The sequence below is a fragment of the Anolis carolinensis genome, chromosome 2 (assembly GCF_035594765.1).
Source record: "Anolis carolinensis isolate JA03-04 chromosome 2, rAnoCar3.1.pri, whole genome shotgun sequence".
NCBI classification, from domain to species: domain Eukaryota; kingdom Metazoa; phylum Chordata; class Lepidosauria; order Squamata; family Dactyloidae; genus Anolis; species Anolis carolinensis.
This window is the reverse complement of record NC_085842.1, coordinates 7450634-7471383: the sequence shown is the minus strand read 5'-3', so window position 1 is coordinate 7471383 and position 20750 is coordinate 7450634. Positions and strand designations below refer to the sequence as shown.

Here is a 20750-nt window from a genome sequence, read left to right as displayed (position 1 = left end):
ATAAAAAAAATTATTGCTCTCCCTCTAATTAGGACTTTATTTTTCTTTTCTTTTTGTTGTATCAACCTTGAGGAATGGATGATGGGTTGTGTTGTCAAATTTTGAGGTTGGGGGGCCTGTACTTTTGTTGTTTTGTGAATTGCCGTGATGCCATCACTCTTTTATATATATACTAGCTGTGCCCGGCCACGCGTTGCTGTGGCTTTTTTTTAGTGATGTTGGTCAATCTACATTGGGTTTTATTTTTGTTGTGACCGTCAACAAAAATTATACAGTATTATTTATTCATTTATTACATTAAAGACATATGATAGGATATTACGCTATAACATATACGACTATTTCACAATATTAGTAGTAATATATATATATATATATTGTTTTGTTTTGTTATTAGTATTATATTGTAGTGTATTATAATATTATTAGCAGTATTATATGTATATACAATGTATTGTATTATATATGTATTGTATTATTATATATATTAATATATTGCAAATTGGCCCCAGAGTACGGAATGGCCTTGTAGTTTCAAAGCTTGGGTGGTTCCGTGTGTTAGAGGGGGGGAATGCTTTGTTGGGAGGTGCTAGGTGGTCCTGATTGTTTCCTGGATGGAATTTGTGTGTTTTCAGACTGTTGTTGTTTATTTACTGTGCTGAGATGAGAGAGTGATGAGTACGGAATGGCCTTGTAGTTTCAAAGTGTGGGTGGTTTCCTGTGTGAAGGGGGGAATCCTTTGGTGGGAGGTGTTAGATGGCCCTGATTGTTTCCTGGATGGAATAGCTGTGTTTTTAGAGTGTTGATCTTTATTTACTGTCCTGAGATGATATTGTTGTGTATTATTGTACCACAGTAATTATTTCATATTACAGTAGAATCTCACCCAACATTCGTTTATGCAATGTTCTGGATTATGCAATGGAGTCTGCCTTTTAATAGTCAATGTTTTTGGAGTGAGTGTTTTTAATGTATTGTGATATTTTGGTGGTAAATTTGCAAATACAGTAATTACTACATAGCATTACTGCGCATGGAACTACTTTTTGTGTCAAATTTGTTGTATAACATGATGTTTTGGTGTTTAATTTGTATAATGATGACCTAATTCGATGTGTAATTGGTTTTCCTGAATCCCTTCTTATTATCCAACATATTTATTTATGCAACGTTCTGCCGGCTTGTTTATGTTGGATAAGTGAGATTCTAGTGTATATTTATAATGTGATATTATTTGTTTAGAAGTGGATTATATGAGGCGCCTTCTGTTATAACAATAATAATTATTATAGTCTTGAATGATTATCATTGTGATAAAAATAATAACTACTTATTATTAGTTGTTATTATATTGTTGAATGATTATCAATGTTATAATAATAATTATTAATTTGTGAATGATTATTACTATAATAATAATAATAATTTTCTATTATTACGATTTGTTAATACATTGTTGAATGATTGTCAGTGTTATAATAATAAGAACTGACTATTATTATGAATTATTATGTTCTCGAATGATTATCAGTATTATACTAATAATAAATTAGTATTATTATTGGTGATTATGACATTCTTAACTGATGATCAGTTATTATATTAATAATTATTACAGGGAAGGGAAAGGTGAGGGCGATAGGGTTTGAGAGGGGAAAAAGGGGGGCTTCTGAGGCATTGGAGGGGTTGTAATTTGTGGGTGAGAACAACAACAACAATAACAACAACAGAAAAGGGGGAAGCTCAGCCTGGGCCAACTTGGGCCTTCCCTTGACTTGTTTTGGGCACCAACTTCCACCCTTCCTGGCCTGAGGCTCTTTCCTTTTCCCCATCAGCCGTTTAACCGGGTGAGGGGGAAAAGGAAGGGCCCTGAGGCCGGGAAGGGCGGGGGTTGGCGCCCCAAACCACTCGAGGGGAGGTCCAGGCCTGCTCGAGGGCCGTGCCCTCCTCTTCCCCCCTCACCTTGAAGAGCTTGAAGACCTCCGAGGAGAAGAACCGAGAAGGGAGGAGGAGGAGAGAGGGTGAGGCGGGGGGGGGGGGGGCTCCGCGGGGCCTTCCTCGCATTGGGGGGAGGGGAGAGGGGCGGGAGGAGGGGGCCTGGACGGCAACCGGGGCCCTCCATGGGCCCTGAGGGGGGAGGACATTGAGGGGGAGAGGGCAGAGAGCGACGTGAGGCCCGCACGCCTCCCAGCGCGGCCTCCTCCATCCCGCGCCCACCAAGGAATCGGCCTTCCTGCCTTCCTTCCTTCAGCTCTGAGGCGAGGTGTGTGTGTGCGCGCGCGGGAAGGGATGGGGGGGTGCGCGCAGGCGCACATCGCCTGTTGCAGTTTTTGGCTGTTTGTGGCCCTGTGATTGTGTTTGTCATATAAATCTTACTGGAGCCGCGCGAGCGCCATAAAGGTTTGAAGCATGGTGTTTTTGCGCATGCGTACTTAGTTTTGGCATTTTTTGGTGTTGTGATAGTGTTTTATGTGTAAATTTGTTGTATCTTACTGGAGGCGGGGATGATGGATTGCGTTGCCAATTTTCGAGTTTGGGGGGGCTGTAGATTTGTTGTTTTGTCCATCGCCGTGATGCCATCACTCTTTTATATATATATATATATATATATATATATATATATATATATACACAGCAGAGTTTCAGAAGTGTTATTTTAAAATATATTTGTTTTTAAATCATGCTCTCAGGAGACAAAAATGAGTAGACTTCTTTAAAGACGACATAGTTGGTTTACTCACAAACTTCATGTATTTAACATACAGGTACTTTGCGTATCAATCCAGTTACAAAAAGAATTTGAAGTACCGTAGTTTCTCTGTGTAGATCTTTCTTATAAACAGCAGTCCATAGTCTAAAGCTTCTCTCAGTTTTGAGAGTCTAATAGAGTCTCAGTCTAGTCCATTGAAAATCTGTAAGTATACTGTTTCTAAAATGGAGTCTGAGTCCTGAACAAGTCCAGTTCTGATCACATGGTCTGCGGCCCCTCCCACAACAAAGAGTTAAAGAAAAACTGGAAACCAATACACACATATATGATACAGTAAGCAATCTGAATTATATACATAATGCATTGTACTTTCTAAGGGTTTTTAAGGATTATATCTAGGATTATGGTTAACCAACAAAAATAACAACTTATTTCAAAATAATTAAGAAAAAACGTGGAAAGAGATTAAAGAAAAACTGGAAAGATGGCTAGCTGAGATGGATCAATAAAAGGGTTTTCCTCTGATGTTAAATCTAGTTGTGTCCAACTCTGGGGATTGGTGCTCATCTCCATTTCTAAGCCGAAGAGCCGGCGTTGTCTGCAGACGTCTCCAAGACCACGGGGCACTGTTACTTTCCCTCTGGAGCGGTACCTATTGATCTCCTCACATTTGCATGTTTTCGAATTGCTAGGTTGGTAGAAGCTGGGTCGAACAGCGGGAGCTCACCCCACTCCCTGATTTGAACCTCCGACCTTTCAGTCAGCAAGTTCAGCAGCTTATTTATTTATTTATTTACAGTATTTATATTCCGCCCTTCTCACCCCGAAGGGGATTCAGGGCTGATTACAATGAACACATATATGGCAAACATTCAATGCCAACAGACAAACAACATACATTAGACAGAGGCATTTTTAACATTTTTCCAGCTTCACGATTCCGGCCACAGGGGGAGCTGTTGCTTCACTGTCCACTAGTGGCTGTACTTCCTCATTCCATTCCTCGTGTTTTGCTGGCAGTTTTATGATGTTATAAATTAGTTAAATTAGCATCTCGCATAAAGCGTACCTAAATTTCCCTAACTGACAGATGCAACTGTCTTTCGGGGCTGCATAGGTCAACAGCAAGCCGGGCTATTTATGGTCAGGGGCTTAAACCGACCCGGGCTTTGAACTCATGACTTCTCGGTCAGTAGTGATTTATTGCAGCTGGTTACTAGCCAGCTGCGCCACAGCTGGGTTAACCTGCTGCACTATTGGGGGCTCCATTCCACCATGAGGCCATAAGATGCTTTTATTTCCCTGGCAAAATCTGCAAAAGGTTAGAAGACACTGCGGACATTCTAAAACAAGCACCAAAAAAAAAAGGAAAAGAAATTACACCTAAAAAGGAGGGAAATAGTGTGGATACCACATCATATTAGCTGGTGAGACATCGACAATTCCACAATGCCAGTACTATTCCTTAATGTGTGTCAAAAGAAGACCAAAGATACCTTGAATCAACTGTTTTACACTGAACACAAGGCAGTCTTCAGTCCAGATGTGTTTTCTTGTGAGTGATAATAAATTAAACCTTTGGACACCCAAAGTGGGTTTCTGTTTGGACAAATCATAATTTCTTGGTAGTCATAGTTACCTATTTTATGTAAGCTTTCCTTTTTAATTGAAGGTGAAAGGAACACCTTTCAGAGTGTAATGTAATGTAATGTAAACTTTTATTACGGTCAATGACCAGCTCGTATCAAGGGCACCCAGTCCCGTACATCCATATAAAATCCGAGAGGTTATATACTTCACAATTAATAAAACTCCTATAAAACTAAATCATTGACAAAATTTAAAATCTAGGCTAAAAACTTCAATATTAATAAAAACCCTTATAAAATTGAATCATTGACAGAATTTAAAATCTAGGCTAAAATTTTCAACATTAATAAAAACCATTATAAAATTGAATCCTTGACAAAATTTAAAATCTAGGCTGAAGATCATATACCAGTACCATTAAGACCCAACTCAACTCACAGGATCATCCGGGAGGAGTCTGAAGGGAGGGAGTGGGGATGGCACCGGGGGGGGGGGGAGGAAATACCCCTAACTGTAAATAACAACCTATAACTATAAATAGTGGTCTATATCTGCTTTCCCAACTCTATTCTATAGACGATACTTAGTTCTTTTGGCTCTCAATCATCATCTGCCGGATTTTAATTGCAGCTGTGCAGAACTTGGCGACATTATATGTCACAGCTGAGATGGTATCTGAGAGCAATAAGGTTACGTAAAATTGTCCAGAACATCCTGGGTATTTAGTTGTCCATGTCATGATGAGACGTGTTCGAATGTCTCTGTAAAACAGGCACTGCAGAAGTACATGCTCCGTTGTTTCTATCTGACCTGAGTCACATGGACATAGCCTCTCAGAGTATGGAATCTTCTGGTAACGACCTTCCAGTACTGCGGATGGGAGCGCATGACATTGTGCCAAAGTGAAGGCTCTCCGATGGTTGGCTACCTCCAACATAGTAAGATATTCCATAGGGGAGGTATGGCTCCTACTGTCTCCATTGGTGATGAAGGATGGGGCACTGGACAGATCTAATTGGTGTTCAATGTCTGTTATACGTTGCTTGACCAGGGATTTGGCCTGGTCATATCCCATGCTGGTTAGTAGTTCTGGGGATAGACCAAGAGATGCAATTTTGTGCACTATCTTCTTTTGCCAGCTGGATTGGAAGTTGTCCTTCATAGTGAGTGGGGCAAGGCCCAGGGGTGCGGGGGATAGTCTCAGCCAGTAATTCAATATTACCATCCACACCCTGGCCTCCACTCTCAAGAAGCCAGTCTCCAGGCGTAGGATAGCGTTACACACACACTTTGGAACCTGTAGGGCTGATCTTAAAAATTTGGATTGGACAGTCTCCAGTGGGGCAAAGTCAGAAAAAGGTCCTATCTGGGCACCATAAAGGAGTTGGGCCATTGACTTGGCTTCAAAAAGTTTGAGAGCTGCGGGTATAAATTGCCCCCCCCTTTGACCTCAGGTATTTTAATATGGCAGATGAACTCCTATATGCATTCTCAGCCACATAGCCTCCATGTGCTTTTCTGCTGCCTGAAGAGTGGAAGACTACCCCCAGATATTTAAAACATGGAACCTGCTCAATTTTTTTATCATCTATATTCCAATGGTGGAGCTTAGGTCTTTTGGCAAACACCATGATTTTTGTTTTGTGATAATTGAGTTGTAACTGATCCTCTCTGCAATATTGTGCCAATGATTTCAAAGCTCTTTTGAGGCCTATTGGAGTTCTTGAAATCAGTGCTGCATCGTCAGCATAGAGTAGGATGGAGATATGTCTCCCCGCGAGTTTAGGAGGATGAAAGTCCATGTTGTGCAATTGCTCCACCATAGAGTCAATGTAGAGTTGAATAGTAACGGGGCTAAGATGCAGCCTTGTTTGACTCCTTTCTCTGTTCTAACAGCGTTAGTGAGGTGGCCTTGAGGGTTGCATCTTATTTTGAGAGACGTCCCTTCATGGAGTCGACGGATAAGATGGAGGAGCCGTCTGTCAATTGAGGTGTCTTCTAATTTTTCCCATAGTTTGGCCCTAGAGATGGAATCAAAGGCAGCCTTGAAGTCTATAAAAGCTACATACAAGGATGCAGAGCTGTTGGTAGTGTATTTTTCTATCAGATGCTGGAGGACTAGGCAATGGTCCACCGTAGTTCGTCCTTCCCTAAATCCAGCTTGTTCGTCGGCTAATATGCCTTCTTGATTCTATCCAATCCTGCAGTTTCCCTTTTAGGTGTCTAGCATAAATTTTACTGATAATGTTAAGGAGGCTGATAGGTCTGTAATTTGCTGGATCATCTCATTTCCCATTTTTTTTGTATATGGGGACTATGATTGCCATCCCCCAGTCCTTGGGAATTTGACCATATTTGTCAATGCAGGTGAAAAGTGAAGCTAGGGTAGGAGCCCAGAAGTCTAGATTGTTTTTGATGGCTTCTGAAGGAATGAGGTCTTCTCCTGGGGCTTTCCCTTGCTGTAACTGATTGACAAGGCTCCTGATCTCTGTCAGAGTGACCGCAGGCCATTTTGGTAAATTTTCCAAGTCTGGGGTGGAACAGGCATTCCCACCAGTATTATCCTTATATATATCCCGAAAATATGTTTCCCATGACCCTGGGGAGATATGGCTTCCTATCAAGGGCCTAACATAATTTGCTGTACATGAAGGTGGCTCAGTCTTTAGTTTGAACGGCTTGTATGAGCCGTGTCCAGTTGTTTTTTGAGTCTTCCCTTTTTTTCTGGGCCAACAGGCGCTTATATAGTCCCTTCTGATGGAGAAGCTCTTGTGACGCCATTACTGAGTTATCAGACTGGAAAGCCTGGTAGGCGGAAATAAGTGATTTCTTTGCATTTAAACATTCCTGATCAAACCAGGGTTTGGAGTGATGATGATATTGCCTATGTGGAACTGTGTTGGAGCTTCTTATTTGTTTCTGGAGTTCTTGGGTTATTGAGTTAAAGTTCTCCAAAAGAGCACTGGGGGATGTAGCATATGTCACGCCAATCCTTAGATTCTGTAGCTGTTCTGTTGCCAGCAGTTCGGTAACTCTTTGGTTCAACTCTGGCGTCCATTTGACTCGACAGTTGGCTTTTCCAGTTGGTTGTAAGACGGGTTGATGACAGTCCTCTATTACTTGGATAGAAATGGCTAATTTGAGAAGAATAGGAAAGTGTTTTCTTGTGTGACTGTTTTGAAGACTGGACTCTCCCCACACTCTTGGCCTGTGTTGGGGTTTCCTCTTCTTCAAAAGAGGAAGGGGAGCAGGAAAGTGTTCATGAGTCAGAGGGGCAGTTGGAATCTGAGGAAGAGATTTTGAAAGTACCCACTTTTCAGGAGAGGCGAAAGGAAACAGAGCAGAGATGTCGTTCAGATAGAATAGCTGCCAGAAATGCATCTGAGTAATTAGGAACTGCCCTGGCAGCTGTGAGGGGACTCAGGGCTATAAAGCAGAAGCAGGTGCAGCCAGGTCTTGCTGGTAACAAACTGACTGCCTACGCTCTCCTTGTGCCTGCTTTGAGTCTGCATCTGGGAAACTGCTCCTGAGGATTTATTGCTGTTTCTTTGTCTGAAGTAAGACTGCTATTTGATTTCGGACTTTATCAGAGACTAAGAACTGTGCTTGCCCTAAGACTTCCTTGCTTCATTTTGCATTATTCCACTGAATGTTCTGTGCTTTATGTTTTGCTGAAGTAAAGCAGTTTTCATTTACTTACCACAGTATGTTAAGGCTGTTCTTGAAAGGCAAAACAGGACAGCATGCGTATGCTTTCTGTCCTGGTGACTTCTGAGACCTGATTTGAACATAAAACTCTTCCCACATTCCAGATATTGATAGGGGCTCTATTCTCTGTGGCGCAGATATATATTTCCCCTGGGGAAAGGCCTTACCACACTCCAGGTATGTATATAGCTTCTCTCCCAAATGGAGCCTTTGGTGGACCTTAAAGTTTTTTCTCGTACTGAAACCCTTCCTACATTCCAGGCATGTGCATGGCTTTTCCTTCTATATGAGTATTCTGATGTTTTTTGAGACCTGATTGGCAGTTATAGCTTTTCCCACACTTTAGGCAACTATAGGGTTTATCTCCCCTATGATTCATCTCATGCAAGGAAAGACTTCTCTTGTAGATGAAGCCCTTGCCACACTCCTGGCACTTATAGGGTGCCTCTCCCCTGTGGATCATTCCATGCCCAATGAAACTTCTCTTGTCAATAAAGCCCTTCCCACACTCCAGGCACTTATAGGGTGTCTCTCCTCTGTGATTCATTTCATGCCCAATAAGAGTTCTCTTTTGAGCAAATCCTTTCCCACACTCCAGGCATTTATAGGGCTTCTCTGTCATGTGGATTTTTTGGTGTCTATTGAGGGAATTTCTCAGACAGAAACCCTTCCCGCACTCCAGGCATCGATAGGGTCTCTCTCCTATGTGATTCATTTCATGTGCAACGAGATTCCTCTTTTCAGCAAAGTCTTTTCCACACTCCAGGCACTTCAATAGACTTTGTCTCAAGTGTAGTTTTCGGTGTTTTCTCAAATTTGCTTTACAATGGAAACGTTTTTCACACACCGGGCATTTATATGGTTTGTCCACAATCTGTGGATTTTCATAGTTTGTAAGGTGTATACTAGATCCAAAGCTGTCTTTCCACTGATGGCATTTAGCTTGTTCTTTCTCTATAGCATTTGTGATATCATCATTCAGGCATAATGACTTGTGGAAGAAGCCATCTTCAAAGACAGGGCAGTTCCCGATCTCCCTGCTTTCATCTACTCTTGCTTGGATTGTGATTTTCTTGGTGTCAGCAGGGCACTGGTTCCTTCTATATTTTTCTGCTTCCATTTCCAGGCTTTCCTCTTCCCTCTCTTTATATCTTGGTATGTTTAGCCACGCTTTACATGGTGTTCCCCCATTTTCATTCTCTTTTGCAGCACCAACTCGAAGAAAAGAGAGAGAAACAGTAAGAAGGCATGAGAAAACAGAAGCATGAAATCAGTCAGCTAGTAGCACAGACTATCCTAATTTCACTCCCCCTATTCATGCTCCCGTCAAAAATAATTTTAACTGATGTTTCACTTTCAATTACTGTTTTTCATCATGTAATAACACTTTTACTTTTCCAATTAAATGGTCCTGTACTATGACACAACACCAGAGCAACAGGATTATGATCCAAAATTGTTCTGTGTAAAATTGTCATGTTTTTAGTTTAACAGTTTTACTTTTCCAATTAAATAGTCCTGTACTATGAAACAACACCAGGGCAACAGGATTATGATCCAAAATTGTTCTGTGTAAAATTGTCATGTTTTTCGTTTAACAGTTTTACTTGTCCAATTAAATGGTCCTGTACTATGAAACAACACCAGAGCAACAGGATTATGATCCAAAATTGTTCTGTGTAAAATTGTCATGTTTTTCGTTTAACAGTTTTACTTTTCCAATTAAATGGTCCTGCACTATGAAACAACACCAGAGCAACAGGATTATGATCCAAAATTGTTCTGTGTAAAATTGTCATGTTTTTAGTTTAACAGTTTTACTTTTCCAATTAAATGGTCCTGTACTATGAAACAACACCAGAGCAACAGGTTTATGATCCAAAATTGTTCTGTGTAAAATTGTCATGTTTTTTTGTTTAACAGTTTTAGATTTAGGTATCAAAAAAAATCAGTTCTGGAGAAGGCCTTATGTCTTCCTAAGAAGAAAGCATTTTTAGTTGTTGTATTTGTATGTGAAGGTATCTTGAAATGTGATATAATCCATTAATTTAAAATTTTATTTGAGGAGTATTCTCTCTGTTGATATTAATTTTAATTGCTTTGCCCCAGTTTTCTAATCTATTAAGATTATTTTGGGTTCTGATCCTGTCCTCTGAGGTATGAACAATGGAAAAATGTCTGGATGAAGAATCATAATCCTAAGCTAGGCAGCAAGATTGCAGAAAAGGTGGCATTTCCAAACAACACAAAAACTGTGTTGCTAAATGGGCTCAAAATATAGTTACACACATTCTCCTGGAACAATGAAAAAATGTTTGGATGAAGAATCATAATCCTAAACTGTGCAGCAAGACTGCAGAAACAGGTGGCATTTCCGAAACTGATTTCTTCTGACCCAGATGCAGAAGTATCCTTACCGAAAGAGGCCACCGTCTTATAATTCTCTCTCATGACCTCCCAGTGCAGGGCCCGTTGATCCGGATCGAGCAGGGCCCACTCTTCCTCACTGAAATGTACAGACACATCCTCAAAAGTCACCTGAAAGGGGAAAATTAAGACACATAGATCAGCAATGCTGCTTGCATTACGAGGCAGAATCTGATGTAAATCCAAGTTATCTAACAAAAGTCAGAATTCCAGGTTCAAAGAGAGGGCTTGGGACTTTTGGATTAGAATTCCCAGCCTTCCTAAGCAGAACATTTAAACAGCATTAAAATGAAAATCACAGTGGACACAAATTAAATTTTTTTCTGTTGTTGTTTGTTTTTTCTATTGCTGTTGGGGACTTAGGGCAGTTTACAACAAATTAAAAACAGTTCTAGATAAATATTCACAAATCCAGAAGTTTAAAAAACAATTGAGCTATCAAAAAATTAAAACTAAGAAAAATGGTAAATTCACAATACAGCAAAAGAAACAAGATCCTATGTGTCCTATGAGATCTGTTCCAATTAAACCACCTGTTCTCCAAGGCCTGTTGCAAAAGAAACCCCTTCTTCTATTCAGGGAAAGAAGCCTGAGGGGCAGGTGGAGGGATGCACATCAGTCTCCTCTCTTTGGGAAGGGAGTTCTGGATGCTGAGAGCACCCACCGAGAAGTCACCTCCCTTGTGGTTCTTCCATAACATGCAACTAGGTTCATCTAATGAAGGTTTGAACAGGGGATTCAGTCCAAAATGGAAAGTACTGTGTGGGCCAAGTGGAAGAGGAAGGCCTTAGAGAACAGCATCCTCAGATCACTTAAAATGGAACTTGGGCAGAAGCAAAAAACACACCAAATAAGTAACCTTTCCCGACACATGAGGTGGCCCTGGACAATTCCAGAATTATCTCCAATTCATTTCTACTTCTCCTTTTACCTGATCCTGTTCCATGGAGGCTGTTTCTCCTGCTTCACAAAGAGATGAGCTATTATGGCTTCCCAGCATCCTTGGCTCCTCCCCTGGGAAATACCAAAGGAAGGAAGGAAAGAGAACTTTACTTTCTATATTTTAAGTTTTAAAAAGATTCAAAAAGGAGCAGAAAGAATTGACAATGTTTTATCTGGCATAAGCATTCATTTCATGCAATGCCAGCCTGCATCTAGATCAGGGGTCCCCAAACTACGGCCCGCGGGCCACATGCAGCCCATCAGAGCCATTTATCCGGCCCCCATGGCTTGTGCCTTTCCCACCTCCTCCTTAGCCCGATGTGTGCCTTCCAAAGCTTTGTTTGTTTATAACAGTATTTTAATTAATTAAGTAATTAATAATTATTAGGGGGTGCTTTGCTAGTGCTTTTGGTGCACAAATGCAGAAGAGGATTGGATGAAATGGCCCAAGGAGTCTCTTCCAACCCTCTTTATTATTATTATTATTATTATTATTATTATTATTATTATTATTATTATTATTAACATTAAGGCTGAGTGGCGATCTGTCAGGGGTGCTTTGCTTGTGTTTTTGGTGCACAAAGGCAGAAGGTGGTTAGACCAAATGGCCCATGAGGTCTATTCCAACCCTCTTTATTATATTATATTATATTATTTATTAATTTATTATGATAATGATGATGATTATTATTAACATTGAGGTTGTATTTGTTGGAGCCTCCGGTGGTGCAGTGTGTTAAAGTGCTGAGCTGCTGAACTTGCAGATTGAAAGGTCGCAGGTTCGAATCCAAGGAGCGGAATGAGCGCCTGCTGTTAGCTCCAGTTCGAAAACATGCCAATGTGGGTAGATCAATAGGTACTGCTCCAGTGGGAAGGTAACAGCCACATGAACTTGGAGGTGTCTATGGACAACGCTGGGTCTTTGGCTTAGAAATGGAGATGAGCAGCAACCCCCAGAGTCGGTCACGACTGGACTTAACGCCAGGGGAAACCTTTACCTTTACTGTACAGGTACTGTACCTGTACAGAAGAGTCTCACTTATCCAACATAAACCGGCTGGCAGAACGTTGGATAAGCGAATATGTTGGATAATAAGGAGGGATTAAGGAAAAGCCTATTAAACATCAAATTAGGTTATGATTTTACAAATTAAGCACCAAAACATCATGTTATACAACAAATTTGACAAAAAAAGTAGTTCAAAAGGCAGTAATGCTATGCAGTAATTACTGTATTTACGAATTTAGCACCAAAATATCATGATGTATTGAAAACATTGACTACAAAAATGTGTTGGATAATCCAGAACGATGGATAAGTGAGTGTTGGATAAGTGAGACTCTACTGTATTTGTTCCCGTATTTTTTTTTTACTTTAAAATAAGTTATGTGCAGTGTGCATAGGAATTTGTTCATAGTTTTTTTTTGAAAAACTATAGTTTGGCCCTCCAACGGTCTGAAGGACTGTGAACTGGCCTCCTGTTTAAAAGGTCTGGGGAGTCCTGATCTAGATATTCTAATAATTATTCTTAGAAACGTTCTAAAAATCCAGCTATTGAAGACGAGTCTTACTGGGGATATAATCAAGGACCATATATCTGGAGGAACCTTGAGGGTGACCACCAAGCAAAATAAGGCCTCTCACCTGGTGGAGCAGCTCTTGTGTCCTCCTCCTCTTCCAGCTTGATCCACCTAAAAGAGATTGCCTTGCTGGTCTCCAATGGGACCTCCTGGGCCTGAAGGACCTCTCTCTCCTGCCGCTCTTCTTCTGCCCGACTCAGGAGGAATCCTTCAGCCAAAGCCACGGCCTGGGAACTGGTCTCTGGCCCACATTCTCTCACCCAGCGCTCCATCTCCGCAGGAAGGACGGCCAGGAACTGCTCCAGGAGCACCAGGTCCAGCATCTGGGCTTTGGAGTGCTTCTCTGGCTTCAGCCACAGGCAGCAGAGAGAGTGGAGGCGGCTGCACACCTCTCGCGGCCCCAAGGCTTCCTCATAGCAGAAGCACCTGAAGTGTTGGCATGGAAGATCCGTGCTGAAGACCTTCTCCTCCAGGGCATCCGGACCCATTCTACCCAGGAATCCAACATTTCTCCTGCCCCACTTTTTATTGGGCTCTCTTCCTCCTTCGGGGCCATATAGATTTGGCTTCTCCATCTTCATTCTGGGCTCCATCAGGACTGAAGAACTTCTTCCCTTCTCCATCTGAAGAGGTCACGAAGGAATACAAAGGGGAAATTAAGTCCAGATTAATTCTCTACCACCGTCAAGAGAAAAGGGGTCTTTACCACCCATTTTCGGGTTGCTGCTATATGGCTTCCCTGTAAGAAAAGCAGAGCCCTGGTCATTTAGAGCAGGGGTCCCCAAACTTTTTAAACAGGGGGCCAGTTCATGATCCTTCGGACCATGTGTGGAGGGCCGGACTATAGTTGGCCACTGAGCAATAATAATAATAATTAATAATAACAACAACAACAATAATAATAATAATAAAGAGGGTTGGAAAAGACCCTTTGGGCCGTTGAGCCCAATCCCCATTTGCCTTTGTGCACCGAAAGCACAAGCAAAGCACCCCTGATAGATGGTCACCCAGCCTTAATGTTAATAATAATAATAATAATAATAATAATAATAATAATAATAATAAAAAAAAGAGGGTTGGAAGATGACCCCTTGGGCCATTTAGTCCAACCCCTTTCTGCCTTTGTGCACCAAAAGCACAAGCAAAGCATCCCTGACAGATGGCCACCCAGTCTCAATGTTAATAATAATTAATAATAATAATAACAATAACAATAACAACAACAACAACAATGGTTGTAAGAGAAGAAGAGACCCCTTGAGCCATTTAGCCCAACCCCCTTCTGCCCTTGTGCCGTGGGGGCCGGATAAATGGCTTCAATGGGCCACATCCGGCCCCCGGGCCTTAGTTTGGGGACCCCTGATTTAGAGTAAACTTCATGAAGTAACACTATGGGAACCCCCTCACATTGCTTTTCCCTTTGCTGTATATGTAGTTCTGAAACTGAGAGGAAGCCTGGGATTTGTAGTGTGACAAATTCCTTAGCCTTCTGTGCCAAAGAGTGCTGGTGCCTCACCAAACTCCCTCCCAGGATGGCAGAGCATCCAGACAATGCAGTTCAAGTGCATTCATTCTATGATACAGATGCCTCATATAAGAACATAACATACTTTCATTAGGTAAAGGTAAAGTTTTCCCCCTTGACATTAGGATTAGTCATGTCCAACTCTAGGGGTTGGTGCTCGTCTCCATTTCTAAGCTGAAGAGCCGGCGTTGTCCATAGACACCTCCAAGGTCATGGAGTGCCGTTACCCTCCCACTGGAACATTGCCTATTGATGTACTCACATTTGCATGTTTTCAAACTGCTAGGTTGGCAGAAGCTGAGGCTAACAGCGGGAGCTCAGCCCGATCCCCGGATTCAAACTACTGACCTTTTGGTCAGCAAGTTCTGCAGCTCAGTAGTTAACCCGTTGTGTCAACGGGAGCTCCTATACTTACATTACCAACTCTAAAAAATCATAGCATCATAGAGTTGGAAGAGATCTCACAGGCCATCCAGTCCAACCCCATTCTGCCAAGAAGCAGGAAAATCACATTCAAAGCACCCCTGACAGATGGCCATCCAGCCTCTGTTTAAAAGCCTCCAAAGAAGGAGCCTCCACCTCACTCCGGGACAGAGAGTTCCACTGCTGAACAGCTCTCACAGTGAGGAAGTTCTTCCTAATGTTCAGGTGGAATCTCCTTTCCTGAAGTTTGAAGCCATTGTTCCAATGTGTCCTAGTCTCCAGGGCAGCAGAAAACAAGCCTGCTCCCTCCTCCCTAGGACTTCCCCTCACATATTTATACATGGTGATCACGTCTATCAAAAGGTCCCAGGTTCAAATCCCGGGAGTGGAGTGAGCGCCCGCTGTTAGCCCCAGCTCCTGCCAACCTTGCAGTTCGAATACATGCCAATGTGAGTAGATCAATAGGTACCGCTCCGGTGGGAAGGTAACGGTGCTCCATGCAGTCATGCCAGTGGCCACATGACCTTGGAGGTGTCTACGGACAACGCTGGCTCTTCGGCTTAGAAATGGAGATGAGCACCAACCTCCAGAGTTGGTCACGACTGGACTTAACGTCAGGGGAAAACCTTTACCTTTACCTTTATCATGTCTCCTCTCCGCCTTCTCTTCTGCAGGGTAAACATGCCCAGTTCTTTACGCCGCTCCTCATAGGGCTTGTTCTCCAGACCCTTGATCATTTGAGTCACCCTCCTCTGGACACATTCCAGCTTAGAGTCAACATCTCCCTTCAATTGCGGTGCCCAGAATATTATTATTATTAATAATATTCTCCATATACCTCACAACCTCTGAGGATGCTTGCCACAGATGTGGGCAAAATGTCAGGAGAGAATGCTTCTGGAACACGGCCATACTGTCCGGAAAACACACAACCACACTGTTTTCCCACCTTTCCTATTCCACTTTTGGGGTCTATCCAACCCTTCCTTGACAGTTTTTGGAGGAGGGGAGTTTTGGCTCTGCATTCACCCTTCGGTGGATTCTTAGCCAGAGAGGGAAGCTTGGGGGGCTAACTATAGAGCCCATCAAGGGGGCTGGGAGGGAAGGAGACTACAGAGCCCATCCCCAGCCGGCCCTGGGAGTTGTAGTCCACAGCCCTGCCCCATGTCCCCCGGTGGGCCTTTGTTTCCTCTCTCTCTGCCCTCCAAGAAGAATAACAAAGAGGGGGGTCTCTTTCCCTCCCCTCCCCATAAACCCACCGCATGGCTTTGAGAGGGAGACTAACCTGCTTTTTCTTCTTCTTCTTCTTGGCCCTGGGACTCTATTGCTTCTGGGGAGGGGGCTCTAACCCCCAGACACGCCCCCTTTCCCCCCTCCTCTTGGGACTCTTTTGGCCCTTCCTTCCTGTCCAGAGCCAGGAGGACATCCAGCCGGGAACAGGCTTCTTGGAAGCAGAAGAAAGGAACACGTCTTGGGTTGTTTATTACAAACACAAAAGTACACAGAAATCTATGAATACGTGTAAAGATACAGTTGTCCTATTGCTAATTAATATCCAGAATAGAACATAGGTAACAAACTAATTATAACCATTACAGGCGCAAGAGTAATGCACAAATGAAGACTGTTTACGACATTGCATCAGACACTAGCTGTGCCCGGCCACGCGTTACTGTGGCTTAGTCTGGTGGTGTTGGTCAGTCTACATTTGGTTGCATTTATGCTGTTGCATCCAGTCCAAGCCCTTTCTTTCTTTTTGTCATGGAGGAAGACCCCACCCAAACCCCTCAGACAGATGGCCATCCAGCTTAGTTGTGTTGTTATAGTCACAATGCATTGTTATGAGTTTTGTGGGTCCAGATTGTGGTTTTGTGGTGTGGTTGTGTTGTTACAACCGGGAGGCAAGGCTTTTGCGTTGTGTTATCAAGTTTTGTATTTCTGGGGCGTTTGTGTGCCACGTTTCGTATTTCTGGGGCGTTTAGTTGTGTTGTTATAGTCACGATGTGTTATTGTGAGTTTTGTGGGTCCGGATTGTGGTTTTGTGGTATGGTTGTGTTGTTACAACCAGGAGGCAAGGCTTTTGCATTGTGTTGTCAAGTTTCGTATTTCTGGGGCGTTTAGTTGCGTTGTTATAGTCACAATGTGTTGTTGTGAGTTTTGTGGGTCTGGATTGTGGTTTTGTGGTATGGTTGTGTTGTTACAACCAGGAAGCAAGGCTTTTGCATTGTTGTCAAATTTCGTATTTCTGGGGCGTTCAGTTGTGTTGTTATATAGTCACGATGTGTTGTTGTGAGTTTTGTGGGTCCGGATTGTGGTTTTGTGGTGTGGTTGTGTTGTTACAACCAGGAGGCAAGGCTTTTGCATTGTGTTGCCAAGTTTTGTATTCCTGGGGCATTTAGTTGTGTTGTTATAGTTATGATGCCTTGTTGTGAGTTTTGTGAGTCCGGATTGTGGTTTTGTGGTGTGGTTGTGTTGTTGTAACCGGGAGGCAAGGCTTTTGCATTGTGTTGCCAAGTTTCGTATTTCTGGGACGTTTAGTTGTTATAGTCACTGTGCAAACAACTTTATCCTTATATATATATAGATTATTTTCATGCTTGTATGTTTTTTCAGTAACAGATAAGTATATTCAGTGTCTGAGTTCAACACTCTGAATTTCAGCATTGTCCCACACAGATAAAAGTCTTAGAAATGCATGGTCAATGAAATAAACAACGGATAATTTCTTCTGTAAATTGTGGTTCACACTTTAGATAAGTTCCACATTGTCCCATGCAAGTTAATGTCTCGGAGATGCGTATAAAGGAATGCAAAACATAAAGGAGTGAAGAACAACAAGGATTCCTGGGTATTTTGCAATCCTCGTTTTGGATCAAGATCCCTTTTTCAGGTTGCTTCTGAGGGCTCTTTCATGCGTTTGTGGTAGAATCTCCTGAAGCTTTTGTAAACTATATTTTAAAAAGACAACATAATAGGTTTGCTGTTGCCAGCACCCGGTAACATGAAACAATTTCTCATTAGTTTAACACCCATTAATAAAAGAAAAACACTTACTTCCACTAAGGAGTTTGTGGCTCTGCTGTAGCACTTCAACTGTGGATAATGATCCTTCTGCCTTCCATTTGTGAACAATTCGCTCATGGAGGTTGCTCCCTTTTTAAGGATTGCTAGCTAATTGGAGAACTCATTAAGGGTCATTACAAAAAACAAGAGAGATCCAATTTATCATTTAAGCCATGTGGATGGACTGTATGTAATTTAAATATCCAAAAGGCTTCCCTCTGTAGTAAAATCCTTTTTATGTCCCCATGGGGTTTTATGGTGATTCTTTTTAGGGCACAGAATCGAAAGCTTCTTTATTCCTTAACCAGCCTGGGGACCCAGCGGTGCCCTGGTTATTAGAAAAAGGCATTATTTGTTTTGTCGAAGGCTTTCATGGCCGGGATCACAGGGTTGTTGTATGTATTCTGGGCTGTGTGGCCATGTTCCAGAAGTATTCTCTCCTGACGTTTCGCCCACATCTATGGCAGGCATCCTCAGAGGTTGTGAGGTGTGGATAAACTAAGTAAGGAAAGGAAAGAATATAGATCTGTGTAGAGTCCAGAGTGTGGCAAGAGTCCTTTGTCACTGGGAAGCCAGCATTAATGTTTCAGTTAATCACCCTAATTAGCCTTGGAAAGGTTTTTGTCTCTTGCCTGGGGGCATCCTTTGTTCAGTCATTAGCTGTCCTCTGCCCTCAGAGTGTTGGTTCCCATCTACTGTTTTGATTTTAGAGTTTTTTTAATACTGGTAGCCAGATTTTGTTCATTTTCATGGTTTTTTCCTTCCTGTTGAAGTTGTCCACATGCTTGTGGATTTCAATGGTCCCGATGTATACTTGTCCACAGCTGCATGGTATCCGGTAGACTCCTTGGAGGAGGTGGATGCTGTTAAGATGGTCCAAATATCCAATTCACCATGGGAAAAGAAAAGGAAGGAAAACTGCCATTTCTAGATGTTCTGGTCATCCGCAAACCCAATCAACAATTGGGTACACACAGTTTACAGAAAACCTACACACACAGATAGATACCTTCATAAAAACTCCAACCATCACCCAAGTCAGTCCAAAAGACATACAACAACCCCATTATTTGTTTTGGGATGTTAGGTAATATCACTGAAGTTTGGTCCAGATCCGTCGTTGGCTGGGTTCAGGGCTCTCTGGATAAAGGTAGACTACAACTCCCAGATTCCCAGGTCAGTTTGCCTGCAAACTGTGAGAAGAACTGTGACAGTGATAAGTTAAGGAAATGTTTAGAACTGTTAAGAAGGAAGTCAACACAAGGCCAACGTCAATCAAGAAGAATCAACATCTGGTCCAGGAAACTGAGATGGAGCCAGGATATTCCAGGATGGAAGACGTGGATCATTCATTTACAACTTTGGGACATCAGCAAAATGTTGCTATAGAAGTGACGTTATGACAATCCATCATTCCTGAATGTCTGTAGTTGTTCTGTATTCTCTCCCTGACCTTTCTCCTCCCATCCTAACTGATGACATAACATGGCATTCTTCAGGGTGCACGTTCCTTGTTTTAAGACATCCCTGTCACTTCTTTTCTTTCGTCTCTTCATCCTGATCTCTCTCTATTTGTGTGAATGGGAAAATGTAGTTTTCATAGATGTTTCCCTTTCCATCTGCCCATTTTCCATTTTTTTAATCCTTCCATCGCAGGGCTATCACAGCGTGGAAAGATAGACAGATGGAATGAATACGGTAGAGTCTCGCTTATCCAAGCTTCTGGATTATCCAAACCAATGTAGTCAATGTTTCAATATATCATATTTTGGTGCTAAATTCGTAAATACAGTAATTGCAACATAACATTGCTGCGTACTGAACTCCTTTTTCTGTCAAATTTGTTGTATAACATGAAGTTTTGGTGCTTAATTTGTAAAATCATAACCTAACCTGATGTTTAATAGGCTTTTCCTTAACCCCTCCTTATTATCCACGATATTCTCTTATCCAAGCTTCTGCTGGCCCGTTTAGCTTGGATAAGTGAGACTCTACTGTATATTCATGAACAAATACAATCGGATACTATGGAAATAGTGCAACAAGAACTCCAATGGATTATAAAAATGCAAAGATCAGAAAACTGCTTAATATAATATATGTGAAATGGGCGGAAGAAGGGAAAGTTAATGATCAGACAAAGGAGAAAATGGACAGACTCCTGGACTGGCTACACTTTGTAAAGTTGGACCGGGGGGTGGGGGTGGTAAAAAGTAATGGTTTATGGATGTATATAAAGTTGATTTCTATGTATTAGATGGATACCACTGCAATAAAATGTTTAAAAAAAGATGTTTCCCTTTGTTTTAAACTAGAAGTAATGGAGGTGAAGAGAAAGCTTAGATCCAACCCTTTCTATCAGGAAATGTAGTTCTTATGTTTTAATAAGGAGCCCCTGGTGGTGCAGTGGGTTAAACCATTAAACTGCTGAACTTGCCCACCGAAAGGTCAGCGGTTCAAATCTGGGGAGCGGAGTGAGCTCCTGCTGTTAGCCCCAGCTTCTGCCAACCTAGCAGTTCAAAAATATGCAAATGTGAGTAGATCAATAGGTACCGCTCCGGTTGGAATGTAACAGCGCTCCATGCAGTCATGATGGCGGCCACCTGACCTTGGAGGTGTCTATGGACAACGCCGGCTCTTTGGCTTAGAAATGGAGATGAGCACCAGATTCAGACATGACTAGACTTAATGTCAGGGGAAAACTTTTACTTTGTTTTAATAAACCTTTGGAGACTTTTAAGATTGAACTCTACAGCTGAAGGATTCTTTATAGCTACATTA

The 20750-nt window shown here is 42.1% G+C and overlaps 1 protein-coding gene across 1 annotated transcript; it reads right to left on the bottom strand.

The window, feature by feature from the left end:
- Positions 1-4409: 4409 nt before the first annotated feature.
- On the bottom strand, positions 4410-13694 carry LOC103281284 (zinc finger protein 1). Its single transcript, XM_062973000.1, has 4 exons — positions 13023-13694; positions 11367-11449; positions 10426-10546; positions 4410-9223 (listed from the first exon to the last, which is right to left on the bottom strand). Exons 1-4 carry the CDS (start codon positions 13579-13581, stop codon positions 8259-8261), a joined length of 1728 nt encoding a protein of 575 aa, XP_062829070.1. The 5' UTR covers positions 13582-13694; the 3' UTR covers positions 4410-8258.
- Between the last annotated feature and the right edge of the window lie 7056 nt (positions 13695-20750).

Coding starts and splice junctions, on each gene's coding strand:
- LOC103281284 (XM_062973000.1), bottom strand. CDS start 13,581: ATGGAGAAGGGAAGAAGTTCTTCAGTCCTGATGGAGCCCAGAATGAAG. Junction 10,547..11,366: donor CCTCCATGGAACAGGATCAG/GTAAAAGGAGAA, acceptor TTCCCCTTTCAG/GTGACTTTTGAGGATGTGTC. Junction 9,224..10,425: donor TAAGACGGTGGCCTCTTTCG/GTAAGGATACTT, acceptor CTTTTCTTCGAG/TTGGTGCTGCAAAAGAGAAT.